The following is a 22,017-nucleotide window of genomic DNA, read 5'->3' as shown; positions in this document are numbered from 1 at the left end:
AAGGGGAGTCCCTCCGGGACAGTTTCAGCTCTTTTGGTTTAATTCAGGGGTGGTGGTGAGCCCTGGGTTCTGGGAGCTGCAAGTAAGTTTCCACCTTGGGCTGCTTGCTTATTCATTACAGATTAATAGTTGAGTGCCTACTGTATACTGATGTCTCAGACACAGACACTGCCCTGGAGGAGCTGTCGTTCTGGAACCTCCCTCCCTCCCACCGTTTGTGTTAGGCATTGCGCCAGGGAATGGGACTCAGTGGAGAAGAAACCAGGTGTGTTTCCTGCCCTCATGAGGCACTCAGCTTAATGGGAAGACAGAATAAATACGTAGGCAAACAAATGTACCATACCGACTGTGACAATGAGAAGAAAGAGCGGAGGTCGCGTGTGATACAGGACACGGGGAGTTGGAGAAGTTCATCACGTCGATGTGTCTTGGGTGTAGATATAACATCACAACTCGTCAATGAACCTGAAAAATACTTAAGAAATATGGATTTAAAAAAAGCAATCATCATTTTGCCTCTTTCAAAAAGCAAATAAGGTAATAAAGGACCATAAACTCGGCTGGTGGTGGAGGGGGACAGCCGTCTACTCTTGGGCAAGAGGCTTCTTCAGACGGCTTCCTGTGGGAGGGGTGCTTGAGCTGGTGCAGTCACCTGGCCAGGTGTAGGTGTGGGCGTGTGTGTCTCAGGCAGAGACCTTGACTGACTGAGGACAGAGGCCCAGTGGGAGGGTGTTTGGGGCCATATATCTTGTCTATGTGGCCCCAAGAAGTCACATTCCTGTCCATGTGCTCATCTGAGAAATGGGAACATTAGTAACACTTGCAGGGCTCGCTGAGCCCTTGTAAGAGCACTGGTGAGCAGGAGCTCCATCAATCTTTTCCTTTGAGAGGCTCTGGAGGTGCAGCTGAGGCACACGATTGACCCTTTAGGTCCTGTTCCTTCCCTCCCGGGGCTGCAGCTAGGCTGGTCATCTTAGCCAAGCCAGGCTAAGCCAGAGGATGCTTCATTGCCTCCCAGCTTCCTCTCAGCACCCATTTTACACATTAGGAAACTGAGGCTTGGGGAGGACAGGTCCGCTGGCCCCAGGTTAGCCACCTTATAAGTGAGGAAGCTGGAGTTTGACCCTAATTCTTGGGAAGCCTGACAGATCCACAGGCCAGATACGTCAAGGTTCAGACCAACACGATATCTTCTTGTTTTACAGACATTTGGCATCTCTGCTCTGACCCTCCAGCCACCTCTGCAGTGCGCCCTGCCCTGCCCTGGGACGGGAAGCTCCCTGCTTCCTCAGGTGGCTGGCTCCCCCGTGAGGCTGTCCTGACCACCTGAGGTTCATCCTCTTAATGGTCTGAAATCATCTCTCACCAGAATGTTCCTCCTCTGCAAAGCTCTCCCTGCCTGATGGAACTGCACTCCAACAGGCGCCCAAAGAGGGGGAGGGTCTTGGTCCCAGCGGGGGCTCGGAGCCCGGGGCTGTCTCCTTCCTCCCGACACGTCTTCCTGGAGCTCAGTGGGAAGGACACAGGGAGGCGGCTCGTGGTCGCACTGTTGCAGGATAGTCCTCTTCCTTGTGCGGAAACTGAGGTTCTGAGGCAGTTTGGAGCTGGCAGTGGCAGGATTTGAACACACGCTCTGCCCAGGAATCACCCAAGGGACACGGGCTGGGAGATTCAGAGACCCTTGCCACTGATTGGTGACTTCACTCCACATATTCATCATTCAGCTTATATTTCAGGCAGCCATTCAGTACTAGGGGGAAGGGGGCTCAGACATTGTCCCTGCCCTCAAGAGTTTACATCCTTGCTGTGCTGTCCCCTAGGGGGCCACGAGCCACACGTGGCTATTTAAATTGAAATGAATTACAATTAAGAATCCAGTTCCTCAGCGGCACAAGTCACATTTCAAGGGCCTGGTAGCCACCTGTGGCTAGCGCTTATCCCACTAAACACAGGTATGGAACATACCATCACTGTAGAAAGTTCAAGGGGGTGGCACTGGCCTGGTGGGACGACAGACGTGAACCCCAAACTCACACTGATGGTTCTTGAATTCTCCACTATGATGAACACCTTTAAGGAAAACTTGGAGGGATGGTGCCAGGGGATAACGGAACATGTGACCTGGTCTGGGGGAAGGGAAGGCTTTCTGGGGAAGGGACTTTGGGAGGGTGAGGAGCAACGAGCCGGAGGTGGGGTGAGAGCCCTCCGACAGAGGGAGCAGAACATGCAGAGGCAGAGGGAGCACCTTCAGGAGTGAGTAGCTCAGACAAACATATTTAAAAAGTGATAGACTTTAGGGGAGGGTAGAGTGCCTTCTTAGCATGCATGAGGTCCTGGGTTCAATCCCCAGTACCTCCAATTAAAATATATATAAATAAGTAAAAAAATTTTTTTAAGTAATAGACTTTAATTTTTAGAGCAGTTTTAGGTTCATAGCAAAGTTGAGAGGAAGGCACTGAGATTTCCCATATACCCGCTGCCTTCACACTTGTGTAACCTCCTCCATCCTCAGCATCCCCACCAGAGTGGTACAAGTGTCAGCACTGATGAACTTACATTGATATGTCGCATCACCCAAAGTCCATCATTTACATTATGCTTCACTCTTGGTGTTCACGTTGTATGGGTTTGGAAAAGCATCCGCCTTTACAGTATCATACAGAGTCGTTTCCCTGCTCTGAAAAGCATCTGTGCTCTGCCTAGTCAGCCCTCCCCGGCCGCCCCCCCAACCCCTGGCAACCACTGATTTTTTTTTTTTTTTTAGTATTTTCTTTTCACTCTAAAAATATTTTTTGTCTTTGTTTTTGTTTTGCGGGAGGTCATCAGGTTTATTTTTTTGATGGAGGTACTGGGGATTGAACTCAGGACCTCGTGCTTCCTAAGCACGAACTCTACCACTGAGCTATATCCTGCCTCTGATCTTTTTTTTTTAATTGAAGTATGGTTGATTTACATTGTTTCAGGTGTACAGCAAAGTGATTCAGTTGTACGTATGTATGTATCCTTTTTTTTTTCAGATTGTTTTTCATTGCAGGTTATTATATGATATTGAATACAGTTCCCTGTGCTGCACAGTAGGTCCTTGCTGTTTATCTCTTTTATATATAGTAATGTGTATCTGTTAATCCCAAACTCCTAATTTATCCCTCCCCTCCTCCTTTCTCCTTTGGTAACCATAAGTTTGTTTTCTATGTCTGTGAGATCACTGATCTTTTTCTAGTCTCCATAATTCTGCCTTTTCCAGAATGTTATATAGTTGGAATCACACAGCATGTGCCTTATCAGTTTGGCTTCTTTTACTTACTAATATGCATTTAAGGTTCCTCCATGTCTTTTCATAAGTTGGTAGCTCATTTCTTTTTATTGCTGAGTAATATTCTGTTGTCTGGATGGACCATGGACCACGGTTTATTTTTCCATTCATTTTCTGAAGGACATCTTGGTGGCTTCCAAGTTTTGGCCATTATGAAAAAAGCTGCTGTAGACATCTGTGTGCAGGTTATTTTTCTGTGGGAGGAAGTTTTCACCTCTAGATGGGCAGTTTCGTGAGGTCACTTTGGATGGGCTGGCTGCAGTGGGAGGAGCTTAGGCAAGGTGTGGTTCCTTCAAAAATGCTTCTGGTGGGATGCAGCCCTAGAAGGGGGACAGGGGTACCTTGATGGTGGCCTGAGCATGGAGGCTCTCCTGGTGGGCTTCATCCAAGGCCTTCTCCCTGTCTTGAACACCTTCACCAGGCTCCATCCACCCCTCACTGCAGCCTCCCGATGCCTGGAGGTCTTTTTCCCTCAATACAGTTAAGGAGGCAGAATTGGAGGCCTCTGGATTCTGGCATGGAGACAACATGGACTTGGTGGGGGGAGGGTGTATCTCAAATGGTAGAGTGTGCGCTTAGCATTCATGAGGTCTGGGGTTCAATCCCCAGTACCTCCACTTAAAAATATAAATAAATAAATCTAATTACCTCCTCCTACACCTGCAAAAAAAAAAAAAAGAAAAGAGACAATGTGGAATCAAGCCCCAACTTTGCCACTCGCGGGGACCTGTGTCCTCTTCTGCAAGATGGGGTGATAATAGGGTCTACCTCCACCAGGGTTGGGTGACATTTCCAATGGAGACCCAAGTGGAAAATGTTAGTTACACAAGCAGTGACTTGAGCACGGCAGCCATCATGATTTCTATTAGGAAAGAGCTGCTTTTCTCCAGACCCCACTGTTAGGTGGATCGGAGTGGGTAGGGGATAACAGAGACCACTCGTCTTCGCCTGCATCATATCTAGACTCTACCCCAGGCTCTCGGTGAACCCACGGGGTCCAGCGCTCAGACCTGGCTCTGGTCAGCCAGGCGCTGCAGGGTCGGGCTCTCAGAGCACAAGCCATTGGGGATGCTGTGACGAAGTGTCACCCAAACCTGGGAAAGCCTGTGACAGGGTGAGAACAGTGAGGCATCGGAGCTGACTCCTCACTCCAGTCTCCTTGAGCCCCAACATTTAGTGATTTCCAGCTCCAATGTTCCTTGGAATTGGGGAGGCCCAAGAAACACAGGACTCCTTCCTCCTTAGAACAAGTAATAATAGTTGTGGTTCCAGCTTCTGTGTATTGCATGGCTCCTCTGTGCTGGACACATACGTGTATCATCTCATTTCATCAATCATTTATTTCACAAATGTTTATCAAGGGACTGCTGCTGCTGGGCCCTGTTCTAGCAGGGGAGAGACAGTAAACACGGCTGTCAGAGGAGAAACATACCTGATTATGGATTACAGAGGAAGAGGAGGATGGGGCAGGGAGTCAGGAGGGCTGGAGGAGGGACCTGGGCCAATGTGCAACTCCCCCAGGTGCCTGCCTGAATCAGAGTTGGGCTCCAGCGTTGGGGCTTCAAGAGTAAACAACAGGAACCGCACGAACACGAGTGTCTTGTGCCTGAAGGCGTACCTAACTGTCGACTAAACCGTAAGCCCTTTGAGGCAAGGGCTGTGCCTGGCTGCACGGAGGCCCACCCACAGTAGGAGCTGTCAGAGGCCTCTTGGCACCAGCTGGCTCAACCTGATGAGGGGGGAGGGGAACGAGGCCCAAGGGTGGTTTGCTATGAAGCTGCATATCATAGGTTGAATAGTGTCCCCCAAAGACTCATGTTTACCTGGAGTCTCAGAATGTGACCTTATGTGGAAACAAAGTCTTTGCAGATGTCATTAGTTAAGATGAGGTCATGTTGGCCTGAGGTGGATCTTAAATCCAACATGACTGGTGTCTTTATACGAAGAGGGGAGGCTACACACACGCATGTGCGTCCACACCCCCACACACACACTTGCACACATGCATGTAAAGAGGGAAGATGGCCCCGGAGCCAGAGCTTGGAGTATGCAACCGTAAACCAAGGAACTCCAAATCCAAGGATTGCTGGAAACCACCAAAGGCTAGAAAGACACAAGGAAGGATTTTTTCCTTGAGCCTTTGGAGGGAGCATTGCGCAGTCAACATCTTCATTTCTGACTTCTAGCCTCCAGAATTGTGAAAGAATGAATTTCCAGTGTTTAAGCTCCCCAGTTAGCAGTACTTTACCACTCCCGAGAAACACACTTGCTTGGGTCACCCAGGAGGGAGTAAGCACCAACACTCAAATCCGGTTCTTTCTTTCCCCACGAATTTTTATTAGTAAATTGCAAACGCAGAAGGTTACGGGTGAGATCGTATCATCCACACATTAATGAATCCAGAAAATATTCATTCAGTGTCCATGTCAGGGAGTGTCCTAGGTACAGGGACATACAGTTTATTGGGGAAGGCCAGGAAAAAAAAAAAAAAAAAAAAAAGACATTAGATCGGATGGTGCTAAGAGCTATGGAGAAAAACAGCACAGGATAAGGGCAAGTGTAGGTGTGTACAATTGAGGACGGGGAGGAGGTCATGCTATCGTCTGCAGGGTGCGCAGGGACCGGCTCTCTGACAGGTGGTTTCTGAACACTGCAGGCAGTGCGACGGCACATGCAAAGGCCTGTAGGAGGCGAGTGCTGCGCCAGCAGGAGGAGGCCCGCGTGGCGGGAAAGGGGCGTGCAGAGGGCAGAGAAGTGGGAGATGAGGGCAGAGAGCAAGTACGGGCCACTCCCGGACCTCCCAGGCTCACCCCACGCCCTAGTGGGGCTTGGCGGCGCGCCGCACCCAACATGGCGGCCGCAGGGACCCGCCCGCGGACGAGCGGAAGTGCGTGTCGGCGGGCGCCGGAAGTTGCGGGCGGCCCCGCCTTCTGCCCGGGTCTGTGTGGAGCTGCGGGCGCGCCGGCTTTGAGCATCCCTGGCCCGCCAGGCGGGAGGTCCCAAAGCTGTGGCACCGGAGGCCGAGACTCGGCGCGCCCCCGACATGGCCAGCTCAGGAGAGGTATGGCCAGCACATGTCTCCCCTCTCCTCCCTGTCTGGCTGCCTCGGCTGGGATCGGTCGTCCCCACCTCGATCCCGGTCCCCCTGCGTCCTTTCCGTCCCGCCCCCTGCCCCGGTCCATCCTTCCCTTCCGGACTTCGGCCTGGCTCTGTGCTTCCCACCTTGACCTCTTTCCTGCCTCCGCTCGGTCCTTCCTACTGCGACCCTGGCGTCGGCCTGGTTTGGTCCTTCACGCTCCAACCCCGGCCTCGGCCTTGGCCGGTCCTTCCCATCCCAACCCTGGCCTTGTCCCCTGCCTCTTCCTTACCCCATTCTGCGCCTCAGGACCTGACCTGGTATCTGAAGGCACAAACTCTCTCAGCCTTCCGTTTTCCAGACATTCCCCAGTTCCGAATTCCTGATCATTAGACTTCTCCCCTCTCACCCCCTTCCCCAGAGTTTCCAGGCTGCTCTGGGCCTCTCAGGCCCTTTCCCCATACCCCTGTGCTCAGCCCTTGGAGCTCTGAGACGTTCTTCCTCCCTGCCCGCTTCACATTGCATCCTCTGTCTCTGAATGTTCAGTTTCAGTCCAGCCCACTTTTCTCTGAGCGTGCTTGTGTAACTTGAGGGGGTAGTGGAGGAAAAGCCATTTCAGCTGGAGGACTTATGACTTACCCTGAATTTCTCCCCCAATGCTCTACAAATGTGGTCCGATGGAGAATCCGACTGGGTTCCTGTAATGTGGTGCAAGGTATATTCTCTGCAGACCAGGGAATGGGGGATCTGGACTCTGACTGGGGCCTTTCCTTTTTGTTGCTTCCCACCTACCTCTTTGTGTACCTGTGTGCACTTGTGTTTATGTCTATCATTTGAGACTCAGACCGTTGAGTGTACTTCCTAAGTCTTAGCGGCCTGCCTACCTGTGCTCTAGGGAATAGGAGTGAAGGGGGTATGGCTACGTGGAAGGTGGCTGGGGTTGCTGACAGATCTTTATTTGAAGTAGATTTGGCCCCTTGATTGAGGGGGAGGGTAAGGGGTCCACCCGCATGCTGGTGGTAGGATCGAAGGGTCAGAGTGTCAGCTCCCTGAGGAAGAGTCCTGGTGGGTAGCCTCGCTGTGTTAGCAGATTCTGTTCAGTTGCATGTGCTTGAGGGGAGGGCGTGCTGACTGGTACCTTGGTCTTATGGGGTCCTGGCGCCAGGCCCCTCTGTTCCTAGAAGCACATATTGGGGACCTGGCCAGTGACGCCTCTTGTTGCATCGTGAGTGTCTGTCTCTTGGCTTGAGAGGAGAGAGGGGAGTCTTGTTCAATCCTGGATGTGGAGATCAAACTCCCTTTTTCTGGGATAATCTAATTATGGCTTGACTGAGGTATAGTTTGCATACCATAAAGTTTGCACTTTCATGGTATATAATGCAGTGGTTTAAAAAAAATATATTTGCAACCATTTCCACTTCCAGAATGGGGTGGACTGATTTTAAAAGTCCTTGCTGGCTTTAAAGTTCAGGTGCCCAGAACAAATCCCTGAGTCTCTGAGGAGCTGGGCTCTGCGTTTTTAATAGCACCCTAAATGATTCTTAAGCAGTGCTTCATTGACCCCTAGTTCAATGCCTCTTGGGCATTAAAAGGTGATCTCTGTTCTGGAGCCCTTCCTGGCCTGGTGAGGAGATAAGCAAGCAACAGATCAGTACAACTCACCTGGTGAGGCGGGGGCGTGGGCAGGAGGGTACCTGGGGCAGTACCAGGGGGAGGGGGGGAGGAGGAGGAGGAAGAGGGGTTGAGTGTGGCTGGGGGATGCTGTAAGGGCTTTGCCAGGGAGGGAGCGTTTGAGCTGAAGTTCTGAAAGTAGCAGTTGGCCTTGTGTGGTGGCATGTCTGCTGGTGGGAACAGCTTGCGCCGAGTCTTGGAGGTCTGAGTGCTGTGTATCAGGGGACATTCTGGAAGATGCCAACTCGAGTAGCAAAGGCTTAAGGGGGCAATATGAGAAGCGTCCTTCAGGTTGCTCCAGGGATTAAAAAAATTACAACGTAAAATTCCACATACTTGCCAAAGAGTGGCGCGATGAACCTCTGTGTACCCGTTGCCCAGTTTTAATAGTTAACAGGTGATCAATCTTGGTTCACCTGTGACCTTCCCACCTCCCCCCACCCCTTGGATTATTCAGAGCACATCCCAGACATCTCGTCAGTTGATATGTGAATCCTGTGACTTCTTTCGGTGCCTGACCGGTAAGCAGTTAGTTGGTAAACACCTGGGAGGTTTTTTTTTGGAGGGGGAGTACCTAGGTTTCCATATTTAATTTTGCTTAACTTGTTAAAAAAAATTGTGAAATGTTACACAGCCTAAAAAAGTACGTAAAACACAGTTGATCGAATAACTAAACCTTTTGAACCCCTACTCTTCAGGCCTTTTTCAACTGTCATCCTGTTCTAGCCAGATGGTTCCCCTCTGGGCCGATAAATATCACCTGGCCCTGAAGTGGAATTTCCGAAGACTCCAGGAAGTGCTTGGCTGGGCCTTGCAGGAAGCCCCAGCGGCCCTTTCCTGGTGGTGGTGGGAAGGGCACTATCAGGCTCAGCTGTTCAGGCTGTGCCTTGGGTGATGCCTGCTCTCTGACCTCGGGCTGCTTACCTCATTGTTTTAAAGATGGAGAGTGAGTCTGCCTCGGTTTCCCTGGTAGCTGAGAACACGTCCCCCGAGAGGCAGAGGGAAGCAGTGACAGGTGTTTAGGTGCATGTGGAGGTGGGCGTTGGCTGGACCACATTTTTGTTTCACGGATGAAGAAGCTCTGAGGCCTCTTCCCTCCTTCCTGGTGGGGGCTCCTGGTTTGCTGTTGCCTCTCCAGAGCCTGCTGCCTTTCTTGGGGGGAAGGTGCACTGTCTCAGATGAAGCCTCGGTTCCAGTGGAAAGACTCAACTGTCGCAAACCCAGCATCCTGGGTCCTCCTGGGATCTGCGGTCGGGAGACCAGGGGAACCAGTATCACCTGCCGCCTGGGCAACTGTTCCTCTCCCAGGCCCGCGACCCTGGAGTGCCCATCCCAGCCAGGGGGTGTATGGCCTCAGGACAGCACTGGGGCCCAGCACGTGGGAAGAAATGATTTGGTGGGAGGTGCTGAGACTGGACAGAAGGAGCTGGAACACAACTCCTTTTTTTTTTTTTTAAATTCTTGTAATTTCTAGATGGTTTTAAGAGAAATTCAGTATTCCATAGTGTACCTGTGGAAATTCTGTGATGCTGGAATTTCTTGGAGTGTTTTGTCCTGTGTTCTCTTTGTTCTGCAGTGGCATTCTTACGTTGACAGATCTGTATATTGGGGTCAGAAGAGGGTGAGCCTCAGGCTGCTCAGTGGAATTCAGGCCCAGCCACTCCCTCTTGTCACCAGGAGCTGTGTACACCAAGCTGGCCTGATAAGGGTCTCCCCTGGTTCCAGTTTCTCTCTCTCTCTCTGGAGTCCCTTGGGTTAGGGTGGGGCCTGGGAATCTGATTTTTAACAGGTGCCTGGGGGTGATCCAGATGGTTGGGTCTGGGTAATTTCTCAGGAAAGTCACTTATGGTTGGAAACACTAGATGCAGAATCCAGCGGCCCAGGGCAGCTGTGGACTTGGGTCTGATGACTGCCTTCTGCCCCCATAAAGGTGGGAGGAGGGAGATAGGGTCGAGGGCACATCAGATGGAAGGGGAGAAGGGAAATCACGTCTGCCTGCTGCGTCTTTGGAAGAAGGGAGAGTAGGGAGGGTTGATGCTGTTGAAGAGGTGGGCGGTATTCGTGGACACCTTTTCCTGGCCTGGTGAGGGTTTGGCTGGATGCAGAGCCTGCAGGGTTGTCACAGTCAGAGTTCGCGGGAAACCCCTGGTGCCTGAGTGGGGTGTGCAGACAGGCCCTTCCTCCCCAGACATCACGGTTGTCATGGAAGCAGCGGGGCTCTCCAAGCCTCCACACTTCCATCCCTGCAAATATGTACGAAAGAAGAGGCAGGCAGGGGCTTATAGACATAGTCATTGGAAAAGGCAGTAGAAAGGGTTCTGGGCATATAACTGAGTTCAAGCTCGTACTGCTCACCCCATGACAGGCCAGTTAATCTGAGGAACAAGTATTTGGTGCCAGAAATAGTGACTTTATTCGGAAAACCAGCTGGACTGAGAGGATGGTGGACAGTGTCCCCCAAAAACCGTCTTGCATGAGGTAGAATTCAGACTTCTTTAATACTAAAATGGGTGGGAATAAAGTCAAACATTTCCTGTTTCCGGTAAGCCTCCCAGAGAGGATGTTAATTTCATCCTTCCTGCAGCCTTTCCCAAGTGGTCCTGGTCAGGATGTTTCCTATGCGCTAAACAAAGGTACTTTAGCTTAATGCTCATGTTCTGGGAGGCAGGGTTCCCAGAGATGAGCCATTATGTATAATTTATGCTTATAGGGAGCAAGATTAATTTGTAGCAAAAGCAATAGAATACAAGGTCAAAGTGAAAGAAACAGCTCCAATATGGAGTCAGAGTTGTTTTTCCCTATTACAGGCACGCTCCTTGGAGTGTCAGAGAGGCACCCCCTCAGTGAGGATACCTTAGAGGCAGGAGAATCCCTTTCGTGGGGTATTGGGAAGATACAGGGCTTCCTCCCTCCATGGGCTCTTCCTAGGGCATCCCAGTGCCTTTGGCCTTGGCTTGGGGATTTCCTGTCACACTGACATAGGTCAAGCCCCTCTCTCTCTTGGTTGTACAAGCTGCTGACCCATAGGATGGGAAGCCCACATTAGGGCAGAAAACCTTTTGCAGATTTCTGCAAAAGCAAAATGAAACAATAAGATGCGTGGACGTCTTCTTGGAAATATCAGCACAGGTTTCTAACCAGAAAGTGGTAGGTGGAGATCAGTTGTGCCATCTCTATTGTTTGTTACTAATCTTAAGACTGAAAGATGTCATTGGTCCTGTGCATGCTGCTGCTTGTTTCTAAGGACTTGATAGTTTCACATTCTGTGATGGTTCCTCTCATTGCTAATGACAGGGCTGAAAAGAGCTACTGTTCTGAGGACTTGATACACAGTAACTCATTATTCATCACAGCAGCCCTGGGAGGTGAAGACACTGCTACTATTGGTAAAGACCCTTTATCATTGTTTCTTCTTGGAATTCACCTACCTAAGGGTTTGAAACAGCAAACAGCCTGACATTTGGGGCAGAGTTGGGGGATAGCAGCTTCCAGAGACTGACAGCCTTGGCTAGTGGTCATAAGTTGTTGGAAACCTGCCAGACTTGAGACCTGCAGTAGGAAAAATCCCTTTTAAATTTCAAAAAGTTTTTTGAGATTTCATTTCAGATCTCTTACGTTTGAAGAGAGCTCCTGGTGTGCAGATGGAAAAGGGGCTTTTGAAGAATGGCCTGGGTTCTTGGCCTGCAGCTACGAGTTTTGGTGAAAGCCCCGTCTTTCCCACAGGCTGCAGGGAGGGCTTCTCTTGGCTGAGAGCTGCCCTTGGGGATCCCGTGGGAACTCGGTGTCCCTTGTTTGCAGGACGTGTCCAACGATGGCGATGCGCCCCCGGCTGCAGCCTCAGTGGCAGACGACGCCCACCTGCTGGGCTTCTCAGATGAGATCCTCCTGCACATCCTGAGCCACATCCCCAGCACAGACTTGGTTCTGAACGTCCGGCGCACCTGCCGGAAGCTAGCTGCACTGTGCCTGGACAAGAGCCTCACCCACACGGTGCTGCTGCAGAAGGACTACGAGGTGAGCTGGCGCGGGCGCAGGTGGTGGGGAAAGAGCATAAGTTTTTAATTTTGGTGAAGCCCAATTTATTGGATTTTTGAGTGCATGCTTTTTGTATTCTGTTGAAGAAATCATGAAACCTGGAATCATGATTTTCTCCTGTGTTGTCCTCTTCTTTTTTCTTTTTAAATAACATTATCTTAGTTTCAGGTGTACAACATAATGGTTTCATGTTTGTATACACTGCAAAATGATCTCCACGTCAGTCAACATCTGTCACCTTATATAGTTACAACATTTTTCTTCTTGTGATGAGAACTTTTAAGAGCTTCTCATACAACTTTCAAACATGCAATATGGTCACGAGGCCCTACATTACATCCTCAGGACTTACTTATTTTATAACTGGTACTTTGTACTTTTTGACCTCCCCTCCCCCCATTAGTTCTCTAGATCTATGAGCTCGATTTAAAATTTTTTTCTTTTTTATTGAAGTATAGTTGACTTACACCATTATTATTAGTTTCAGGTATACAATATAGTGATTTGATATTTTTATTGGTAACACACCATCGAAAGTTCTCTATTTCCTGGCAACGCTTGTTATCTCTTGTCATCTTTTTTTTTTTTTTTAATGGAGGTACTGGGGATTGAACCCAGGACCTCATGCATGCTAAGCAGGTGCTCTACCCCTGAGCTGTACCCTCCCCTCCCCCGCCCGGTCTTCTTGAAGATGGCCGTCCTGACAGGTGTGAGGTGATGTCTCACTGTGGTTTTGATTTGCATCTCCCTGAGTCATCAGTGATGTTGAGCATCTTCTCATGTGCCTGTTGTCCATGTGGATGTTTCTTTGGAAAAATATCTATCAAATCCTCTACCCACTTTTTAATTGGATTGTTTTTTGCTGTTGAGTTGTGTGAGTTCTTTGTGTCTTTTAGATATTAGCGCTTTATCAGATATGTCTTCTTCCGTTTGGTAGGCTGCCTTTCACTTCACTGATGATTTCCTCTGCTGGGCAGAAGCTCTTTAGTTGGGTGTAGTTACATGTGTTTCTTTGTGCTTTTGTTGTTTTTGGTGTCAGATTTTAAAAAATTATCACCAAGACCAAGGTCAAAGAGCTTAATGCTTATGTTTTCTTCTAGGAGTCTTGTGGTTTCTGATCTTACATTCAAGTCTTTAATCCATTTTGGGTGAATTCTTGTGTGTGGTGTAAGATAGGGGTCCAGTTTCATTCTTTTGCATGTGGCTGTCCAGTTTTTCCAGCACCCTCCTATGTTGAGTTATGGAAGTGTATAGTTTAAGGTCTTACAGTCAGTCTGTGATCCTTTTGTGTTCCTCTCCGTGTGTGCTGTGGGGTCAGGGTGAGGCTCACTTTTTTGCACATTTACTTGTCACTCCTAGCACCATTTACTGAAAAGATGATCCTGTCATTGAATTTTCTGCAACCTTGGTTGAAAAATCAATTGAGGACATATCTTTAAAGATAAACAGAGACCTGGGCAGAAACTCAAATTTTAGGAGACTGGTTCCCACTGTTGTTTCCGGTTGTGAAGTGGTGCCTTTGACACGCAGCACGAGGCCCCTGGGGGCTCTGGCTCTTTCTGCAAGAGCGCTGTGCTCCTTCCTCACAAGGGCGCTGTGCTCGCCCCCTAAAGCGCCGAGGTCAGGCTTCCTGCCCACGGGGGTTCTTTCCTGGAGAGGAAGGGGCAGGTGCCAGAGCAGTCTGTCTGGAGATTTAGAACACGTGTGCTTTGCCAGCACCGTTCCCATGCGTGTTGGCCGTAGAGAAGGGGTCAGATGCACGAGCCTCGCGGATGTGTACAGATGCTCGATGCTGTGTTGTTTGTAGGTCGTGGCCGCCAGGCCCCTGACTGGCCGTGCGTGGCCCCTCGGCAGCCCAGGCCAGGTTTTTGAGGCACATCTGACGATGTAAAAGTGCATGTGATGTGAAGGAAAACAACAACCAAAAAGCAAGCTTCCAGGGTGTGATTCCACTGGGTGATGTTAAAAAACCCTGCGTGACATGAAACTTACCATCTCAACCGTTTTTAAGAATACAGTTCCGTAGCCTGAAGGGCATTCACAATGGTACACAACTGTCACCGCTATTTCTGAAACTTTTTTTAAATCACGCTAAATAGAAACTCTGAAACTGTTAAGCAGCAAGTCCTATTCCCCTTTCCCCAGCCTCTGGGAGCCTCTGTTCTCCTTTCTGGTTCTGATTTGGCCTATTCTGGATATTTCATATATGTGGAATCATGCAATATGTGATCTTTTAATTTTTTTTTTTTGGCGGGGGAGGTAATTAGGTTTACTTCTTTATTTTTAGAGGACGTACTGGGTATTGAACCCAGGACCTTGTGTATGCTAAGCACGCGCTCTACCCCTGAGCTGTACCCTCCGCCCCACAGTACGTGATCTCTGTGAGTGACTTTTCTGAGGGAGCATCATGCCCTCAGGGTTCGTCCCCATCGTAGCCGTGCAGGGACTTAGTCCCCTTCCCTGCTGAGGAGAGTCTCCCTGTGCGGGTGGGCCCCATTTCCTTTATCTGTTCATCTGCTGATGGACTGCTGGGCTGTTTCCACCTTTCGGTTACTGTGAACAGTGCTGCCGAGAACCAGGGTACAGGTGTCTGTCTGAGTCCCTGCCATCAGTTCCCTTGGGTACGCACCTGGCCGTGGAATTGTGGGGTCACGTGGTGACTCCATGTTTAGCTTTTCAAGGAAGCACCAGACTTTTTCACTGGGTCCATCTTCCATTCCCACTTGGCCGGGGCTCTTGACTGTTGGCTGAAGGTAAGCGCGTGGCGGGGGACAGAGGCGCCAGCTCTGCCCTCCAGTGTCCCTCCTCAGCTGGGCCCCTCGCGACTCCCTGCCCATGGTGGGGGAGGGTGCGACCTGAGGGGGTGAGATGGAGGAGACACCAGTGCCTTCAGCCCGCCTCCCCATCCCCATCCTACAGGCCAGCGAGGACAAGGTCAAGCAGCTGGTGAAGGAGATCGGTCGGGAGATCCAGCAGCTCAGCTTGGCCGGCTGCTACTGGCTGTCAGGCTCCACCGTCGAACACGTGGCCCGCTGCCGCGGCCTGGTGAAGGTGAACCTCTCGGGCTGCCACCTGACCTCCCTGCGCCTCTCCAAGGTGCTCTCGGCCCTGCAGCACCTGCGCTCCCTGGCCATTGACGTGAGCCCCGGCTTTGACGCTGGCCAGCTGAGCGGTGAGTGCAAGGCCACTCTGAGCCGCGTGCGGGAGCTCAAACAGACACTGTACACGCCCTCGTACGGCGTGGTCCCCTGCTGCACCAGCCTCGAGAAGCTGCTGCTCTACTTCGAAATCCTGGACCGCACACGTGAGGGCGCCGTGCTCTCGGGCCAGCTGATGGTGGGCCAGAGCAACGTGCCGCACTACCAGAACCTGCGGGTCTTCTACGCCCGCCTGGCCCCCGGCTACATCAACCAGGAGGTGGTGCGCCTGTACCTGGCCGTGCTCAGCGACCGCACGCCCGAGAACCTCCATGCCTTCCTCATCTCCGTGCCCGGCAGCTTCGCCGAGAGCGGGGCCACCAAGAACCTCCTGGACTCCATGGCCCGCAACGTGGCGCTGGACGCCCTGCAGCTGCCCAAGTCCTGGCTCAACGGCTCGTCCCTCCTGCAGCACATGAAGTTTAGTAACCCTTTCTACTTCAGCTTCAGCCGCTGCGCCCTGTCTGGCGGCCACCTGATCCAGCGCGTCATCAACGGCGGGAGGGACCTGCAGAGCTTGGCCAGCCTGAACCTCAGTGGCTGCGTGCACTGCCTGGCCCCCTGACTCCCTGCTCCGCAAGGCAGAGGACGACATTGACAGCGGCATCCTGGAGACGTTGGTGGTGTCCTGCTGCAACCTGCGCCACCTCAACCTCTCGGCCGCGCACCACCACAGTGCCGAGGGCGCCGGCAGGCACCTGTGCCAGCTGCTGGCCCGGCTGCGCCACCTGCGCTCCCTGTCCCTGCCTGTCTGCTCCGTTGCCGACTCAGCGCCGCGGGCCGACCGCGCGCCCGTCCAGCCCGCCATGCACGCTGTGCCCCGTGGCTTTGGCAAGAAGGTCCGCATCGGCGTGCAGTCCTGTCCCCACCCCTTCTCCGGGCAGGCGGGCCCGCAGCCGTCCTCCGTGTTCTGGTCGCTGCTGAAGGACGTGCCCTTCCTGGAGCGCCTGGAGCTGATTGGGTCCAACTTCTCCTCTGCCATGCCGCGCAACGAGCCTGCCATCCGCAACTCCCTCCCACCCTGCAGCCGGGCGCAGAGCGTCGGGGACTCGGAGGTGGCCGCCATTGGCCAGCTGGCCTTCCTGCGGCACCTGACGCTGGCCCAGCTGCCCAGCATTCTGACGGGCTCCGGGCTGGTGAGCATCGGCCTGCAGTGCCAGCAGCTCCAGTCCCTCTCGCTCGCCAACCTGGGCATGATGGGGAAAGTGGTCTACATGTCCGCCCTCTCGGACATGCTGAAGCATTGCAGGCGGCTGAAGGACCTCAGGTAAGGGGGCCTGGCAGCTCCTCTGTGGCCTCTACTGGCCCACTGGGGGCCCTAGGGGCAGCGGGGGCTGGGGGGAGTGAGTGAGGGGCACGGCCTTTCATTCAGCAAGCATTTGCTTACCTGCTGCGCGTCTGCCGAGACTAACCGGGTCCTGAGTCTCGGGAGTGGGGGCCTGACAGGAGACCGTGCAGTAGCAGGGCACAGAGGGGCAGAGGGCTCGGGGGCAGTGGTTGGTGGAGCCTGGGCAGTGTGTGCAGAAGGCGGTGCTGTGTGACCGTGGCTGTCTGAATGCTTGCGCTGGGCAATGCTGCCGGGTCCATAATCTTGTTTAGTCCTTGTGACCATCCCACAGGGTCAACTTGCTCTTGCATAGAGCAGAGTTGGTGAGTGAGGGAGCCAGGAGTGGAAACCAGGGCTTCTACCCAACTTGGCACCTCTTGAAGGTTGGGCCGGAGTCATCCAGGAGATGGGGGCCCAAGGCTTTCTGGAAAAGTAGGCAGCCTGTACAGAAGCCCCAGAGGCTCACAGATACGCCATGTACTCAAAACCCACATGGTTCTGAGGGGAGAGGGGGCACATCAGGTGAGGTGGAGGTGGTGAGGGACTTCAGCCCGCAGAGGGAGGGGCTGAGTTCCAGTTTGGAAAAGTCCCTCTGGGGTCCCAGCTGGGCTGGAGGGGCCAGGATGGAGGAGATGGAGGGATGGGCTCAGAAGAGGGGCTGTTGCCTGTTGAGATGGGACAGTGGCTGGAGCAGGACGGCCGGGCTGACCTGAGTCTGGGGGAGGGGAAGCTGTAGACCTTGGGCAGCTCCCCCGCCAGGCCGCTGTCCGGGGGCCACTGGCAGGGTCCAGAGCCCAGATACGAAGATGCTTCAGCAGGATTGTGCCATGGAGTGAGGGCCCAGCATCTAAAGGGTGAGCCTTCATTAACTGAAGACATTTGATAATCTTGGCAGATCTGATCTTAAAAAACTGCATTGTTGCCCAGAAACTCTGCAAAATGTTGTGGGGGCCTTTGACCTCAGCTCTACGAGGGCTTCAGGTGGGGGAGGAAGTGGCGGCTGGGCTTCGATCAATTAGCTGGTCTCGTAGGCTGGAGCTAGTGGGATGGGTGGGTGGGGGAGGCATTGGGGCCCAGGACATGTGTGCATCCTTGTTCTCGCATCGGTCAGCTCTCACTCTGTCTTCGGCCCAGGGCTTTCAGGCCCTCTCTGGTTTGACCTGCACACCAGCCAGGAGGCCGGCCCCTTCATGCACCTGCTTCCCAGGGAGGCAGTGGACGCTTGAGAGAGGGGCTGAGATACCCCCAGGCTGAGTCCAGAGCTTGCTCTTAGACCTCTAGCCACACGCAGTGGAGATGAGTGCTTCCTTTTCAGACCTCCATTCTCTCCCTCAGAAGGTGTCACGTGACAGGAAATGAACCAGCCAGCAGCGTGCTTCCCTGCTCCAGCCCGGAACCTTCCCAAGCCCTGCTGCACCCAGCACAGCACACAGGCTGCTTCCCAAGTTCCTTCTGGTCTTGGGGCGAGGGCCCGGGACCCAGCCCTAGCCTTCCACCTGGCCTGGGCCCTCTCCTGCCACATGGAGCCGGGGAGTCACCTACCCGCCAGGAGCAGGGAGGGGCTCTCACTGCAGCCCCTTCACCACACTTTGCAGGATGGGCCCAGGCCTCCCATTTTGGAAGATGCTGTCCTCCTCCCTGTCCTTCTCTCAGCGCCCTCTTTTTGCTGGTTTACTTCTACCCAGAGCTTCCTCCCACCTTGTCCCTCTTGTGCCTTCACTGTCACATCAGTGGCCTTTCTGGAGGGAAGGGTGATAAGTACGTGGTTGGTGGGCCATGCCTAACTTGAAGCTGCAGGTGGATCACAAAGTACATTCAGCAAACAAAAAACTACTAGGTCTGCTATCCTGTTACCTTGTTGGAGTCTCTCGATCAGGAATTGCATGTTCCTTAGTTTGGGGAGCTGAGTGAGTGTTTCAGTTAGAATTTAACTAAATTCAGAGCCAGGGTTTCTGGATCTGTCATGTTTGGCCTCCATTTTTTAGCTTTCTTGCCAACCCATTAGACCTTGGACCTTGTCTAACCATACTGTGGTCAAACTACTTGGTCATCATTGAGGAGTGTTTGATAAAAAGCAATCAGTAACAGTAAAATAACGTAATACATTCACGTAAACAGTTGGAGTGCTCAAAGGCAGATAATGAAAACTGGCCTCTCTCCCAGCATCCTCTCTGCCTCATATCCACAGTCTCATATTAAGTGTCTGCTGCCTGCAGAACCACCCGGAGACTCACCTGGGCTGCTGGGTTCGTTGCACCGGGCCCGTACTCGTCCCCTTCAGGGCTGTTCTGCCCGTAGAGAGGGAAGTGGGCGTGGCGCATGAGCTGGTTCTTGTCCCTGCATCTCATCCTCCTGCAGAAGGTGGGCCCTAACCCTGCCTCTGCCTTTGGGGTGGAGGGAGGTCCCATGGGGCAGGACCCACAGCAGGGGCCCTGGAGTCAGAAGGCCTGGGTGGACCTTGGGCTGTATGTGCCCAGGTCCTTTATCTGTGAAGTATGGCTGTTGAGACCAACAGGACTCGTTCTTACGAGGCACTGAGAGCAGGGCTCGGCACCTGTAACACACGTCATAGTTCTTTATCCAGTCACCAAATATCTGAGTACCTCTTAGGCCAGGCTCTGTTCTGGGCACCCAGGACATGGGACAAAGCAAAGATCCTTGTCCTTGGGGAGCTTACATCCTAGTAGGGAGAAGTGACCAACAGTAAACGTAGGAAATGAAGTGTATGGTGTGTTAGAGGTAAGAAATGCTGGGGAAGAAAAGCAGAGCAGGGTGTGAGGGATGCCTAGTGCGGGGGGCAGCTGGGATACGTTTTGTGAAGAAGCTGAGTTCTTTGAGCAAAGAATTCAAGGAGCCAAGTTAGAAAGCAGAACCTGGGGGAAGAATGTTCCAGGCCAGGCGGATAGAGCCGGTCAGCCAGTGCAGTGTCCATGAGACACAGGGGGCGACTTACATTTAAATGAATTACCATGAGATGAAACCAAGTATCCAGTTCCGCAGTGGCATCAGCCACCTGTCAGGTGCTCACTAACTGCACGTGCTGGGGCCACTTCCCTGGACAGAGACATGTGGAACACTCCTGTCTGCATGGGAGGTTCTGTTGGACAGAGCTGAATAGCGCCAAGGCCCTAAGATGGGTGTGCTGGGGTCTCTCAGGAGCAGCCAGGGGCCTGGGCAGCTGAAATGACACTTCTGAGAAAAGAAGGGAGGCAGGTCGCGCTGCTGTGTTGAAAACAGGCTGGGGGCAGGGCAGCCCAGGCCTGTGTCAGACATTCAGTGAGTGACCTGGTGACAGTGGGCTTTGTGGTGTGGCCAGAAACGCCAGACTTTGGCTTCACGGAGAATTTGCTGGTTGATCGGGTGCATGGGGTGGGCAGGCAGGCAAGGTGGGTCCTGATGGTGCTGAGACTTCTGGCCCAAGCAGTTGAACTGATGTGCTGCCATCAGCCGAGAGAGGACCACAGGGGTGAGGCTGTGCACGTGCAAGTTGGAGGAGCCTGTACCCTCCAGGGGGAGCTGTCTTGCAGCCAGTGCACGGACTGGAGGGACCCCCCCCAGCAGGAGCTGGTCAGGATGGGGAGGAATCAGCAGAGGAGACTGAGAGGAGCTCTCAGGGAAGGAGGAGGCAGGGGATGGACCTGTTCTGGAAGCTACAGGAAGAGACGCAGTGGCTGCCGCTGTTGGCTTGTGTCTGCACGCATGACGGCTGCCAGGTGCTCTGCCCCTGCTTATAGGTGTTTGCTCTTTTAACACCCCCGAGAGTGTAGTTATTGTCCCACTTTGCAGAGAGGAAAGTGGGGCCCAGAGGGTTGATGAACTTGCTCAGGTGACACAGCTGGTCTTCAGGTAGCTGGGAGTGCATCCTGCCTCACGGGTCTGTTGGATGGTGAGTGGGGTAACCTGGCAGCACTGAGTGGTCGCCGAGTGGCATCCGGATCTGGGATGTGGTCCTTGTGGCCCAGGTCTTCCCCGGGAGCAGGGCCGGGCAAGCAGCGTGAGTTTTGAGGCCTACAGCGCCTACAGGGCTCAGGAGAAATGGGTTTTATGGGCCGGGCTGAGAATCCGACCGCCCGCCACACATAATAGCCCCTCTGTGCACGCCGGCTGCTGAGACCATGTCTGATCAGAGCCGGGTACTGCCTGTTCAGAACAAACACCAGTTTCTAGAACTTGGCCAAATGGCCCCGTTCCTCTAGATTCCTGCCTTCTGGGGCAAACAGAGCCTGGGAGGAGGCTGGAGTGAAAGGAGCAGGTGGTGCCATCTGCCAGGGGCAGGTGCTTGGGAGAGGCTGGCACACCGCTGCCAGGGCTCGCCTCCCCGGGCGGCACCTGTACTTCCCCGCGGGATGTTCCTGAGCTGGCGGCCCTCAGGAACCCAGGTTGGCTGGCCACTGCCCCTGCTGTCCCTGTCAGTGAGGTCGGTGAATCAAGTTCTGTGCCAGCCGGGGCTCCTGGTGGGCGCTGCCTCTGCACAGTCAGGGCGGCCCCTGCAGGAGGCGGAGTCGGGATACATCATCCTGCTGGGGCGTCGCTAGGCTCTGGATTCTGGCCACACCTCGACAGGGAGAGTATTTCATGTTGGACAGAGAAGGGCACCTTCTTTCCCAAGACTGAAGGGAGGGGGAACGTTACCCTGAGTCACCCTGGGCCGCCCCTGACCTCGGATCCAGGGCAGCATCCGGGCGGAAGCAAGAGGCCTTCTTGGAGCCGGGCCCTGGAGGCTGTCCCAGGGCTGCCCCCAAGGCCCGGGTGCTGCTCAGAGCGGGGCCTGCCAGGTGGGCAGGCAGATGAGCGGGGTGGCCCCGAGCACCTGCCTGTGCCCACAGAGCCGTGGGGAGACCAAGTTATCTCGGGGTGCGGGCTTTGGGGACCAGATCCTTCCTGGTTGGGCTAGAGGACCCCCCCCCCCAGGACAAAGCCAGTCCTGGTGGATGCCTCTTCGTCCCCCTCTGCCCTAAACGCGACACTGCTGGTCACTCGCGTCAGATCAGCTCTGCCAGCCCACCACGTGGAGCAGGGGAAGTTGTGGATGTGCCAGCCTTGCCCCCGCCTCCACAGCTGGTGGAATGGACAGGACGCACCCCCCAGGACTACCCCACCCTGAATGCCTGTGACGGGGTTCCTTAGAGGACAAGAATCTGGAGGTGCCTGACAAGTCGAAAGAAATGTTTAAAAGCAGCTCCCCGGCTCTCCCCCACCTCTCTGCCTACTTGGGTAGCAGGATTCCCCAGCAGGTCGCACAGACCTGTGTCGCCCCCTAGTGACCAAGGTGCTGCGGGGCTGTCTCTTCCACCGGCCCGCGCCAGCGCTGCCTCCTCGCTGCTCTGGGTCCGATGGGTGGGGACTGGGCAGCTCGGCAGCCCCGGGCCAGGGCTTTTGCCCCCTCCGGGTTTCCCAC

General features: G+C 53.5%; 1 protein-coding gene and 1 non-coding gene across 2 annotated transcripts in view; one reads left to right on the top strand and one right to left on the bottom strand.

Moving 5' to 3' along the window:
- Positions 1–2,840: 2,840 nt before the first annotated feature.
- TRNAP-AGG lies at positions 2,841–2,910 on the bottom strand. Its single transcript has one exon. It is a non-coding gene; the product is annotated as a tRNA-Pro (tRNA).
- Positions 2,911–7,045: 4,135 nt separating this feature from the next.
- FBXL18 (F-box and leucine rich repeat protein 18) overlaps positions 7,046–22,017 on the top strand; it is a 31,463-nt gene continuing 16,491 nt past the window's right edge. The window contains 4 exon segments of the mRNA XM_032459978.1: positions 7,046–7,104; positions 11,859–12,074; positions 15,015–15,851; positions 15,853–16,559. Coding sequence (XP_032315869.1) covers positions 7,057–7,104; positions 11,859–12,074; positions 15,015–15,851; positions 15,853–16,559 — 1,808 coding nt within the window. The 5' untranslated portion in view covers positions 7,046–7,056.

This window comes from Camelus ferus, chromosome 18, assembly GCF_009834535.1.
Source record: "Camelus ferus isolate YT-003-E chromosome 18, BCGSAC_Cfer_1.0, whole genome shotgun sequence".
Lineage (NCBI taxonomy): Eukaryota > Metazoa > Chordata > Mammalia > Artiodactyla > Camelidae > Camelus > Camelus ferus.
This window is presented reverse-complemented; position numbering and strand designations above follow the sequence as displayed.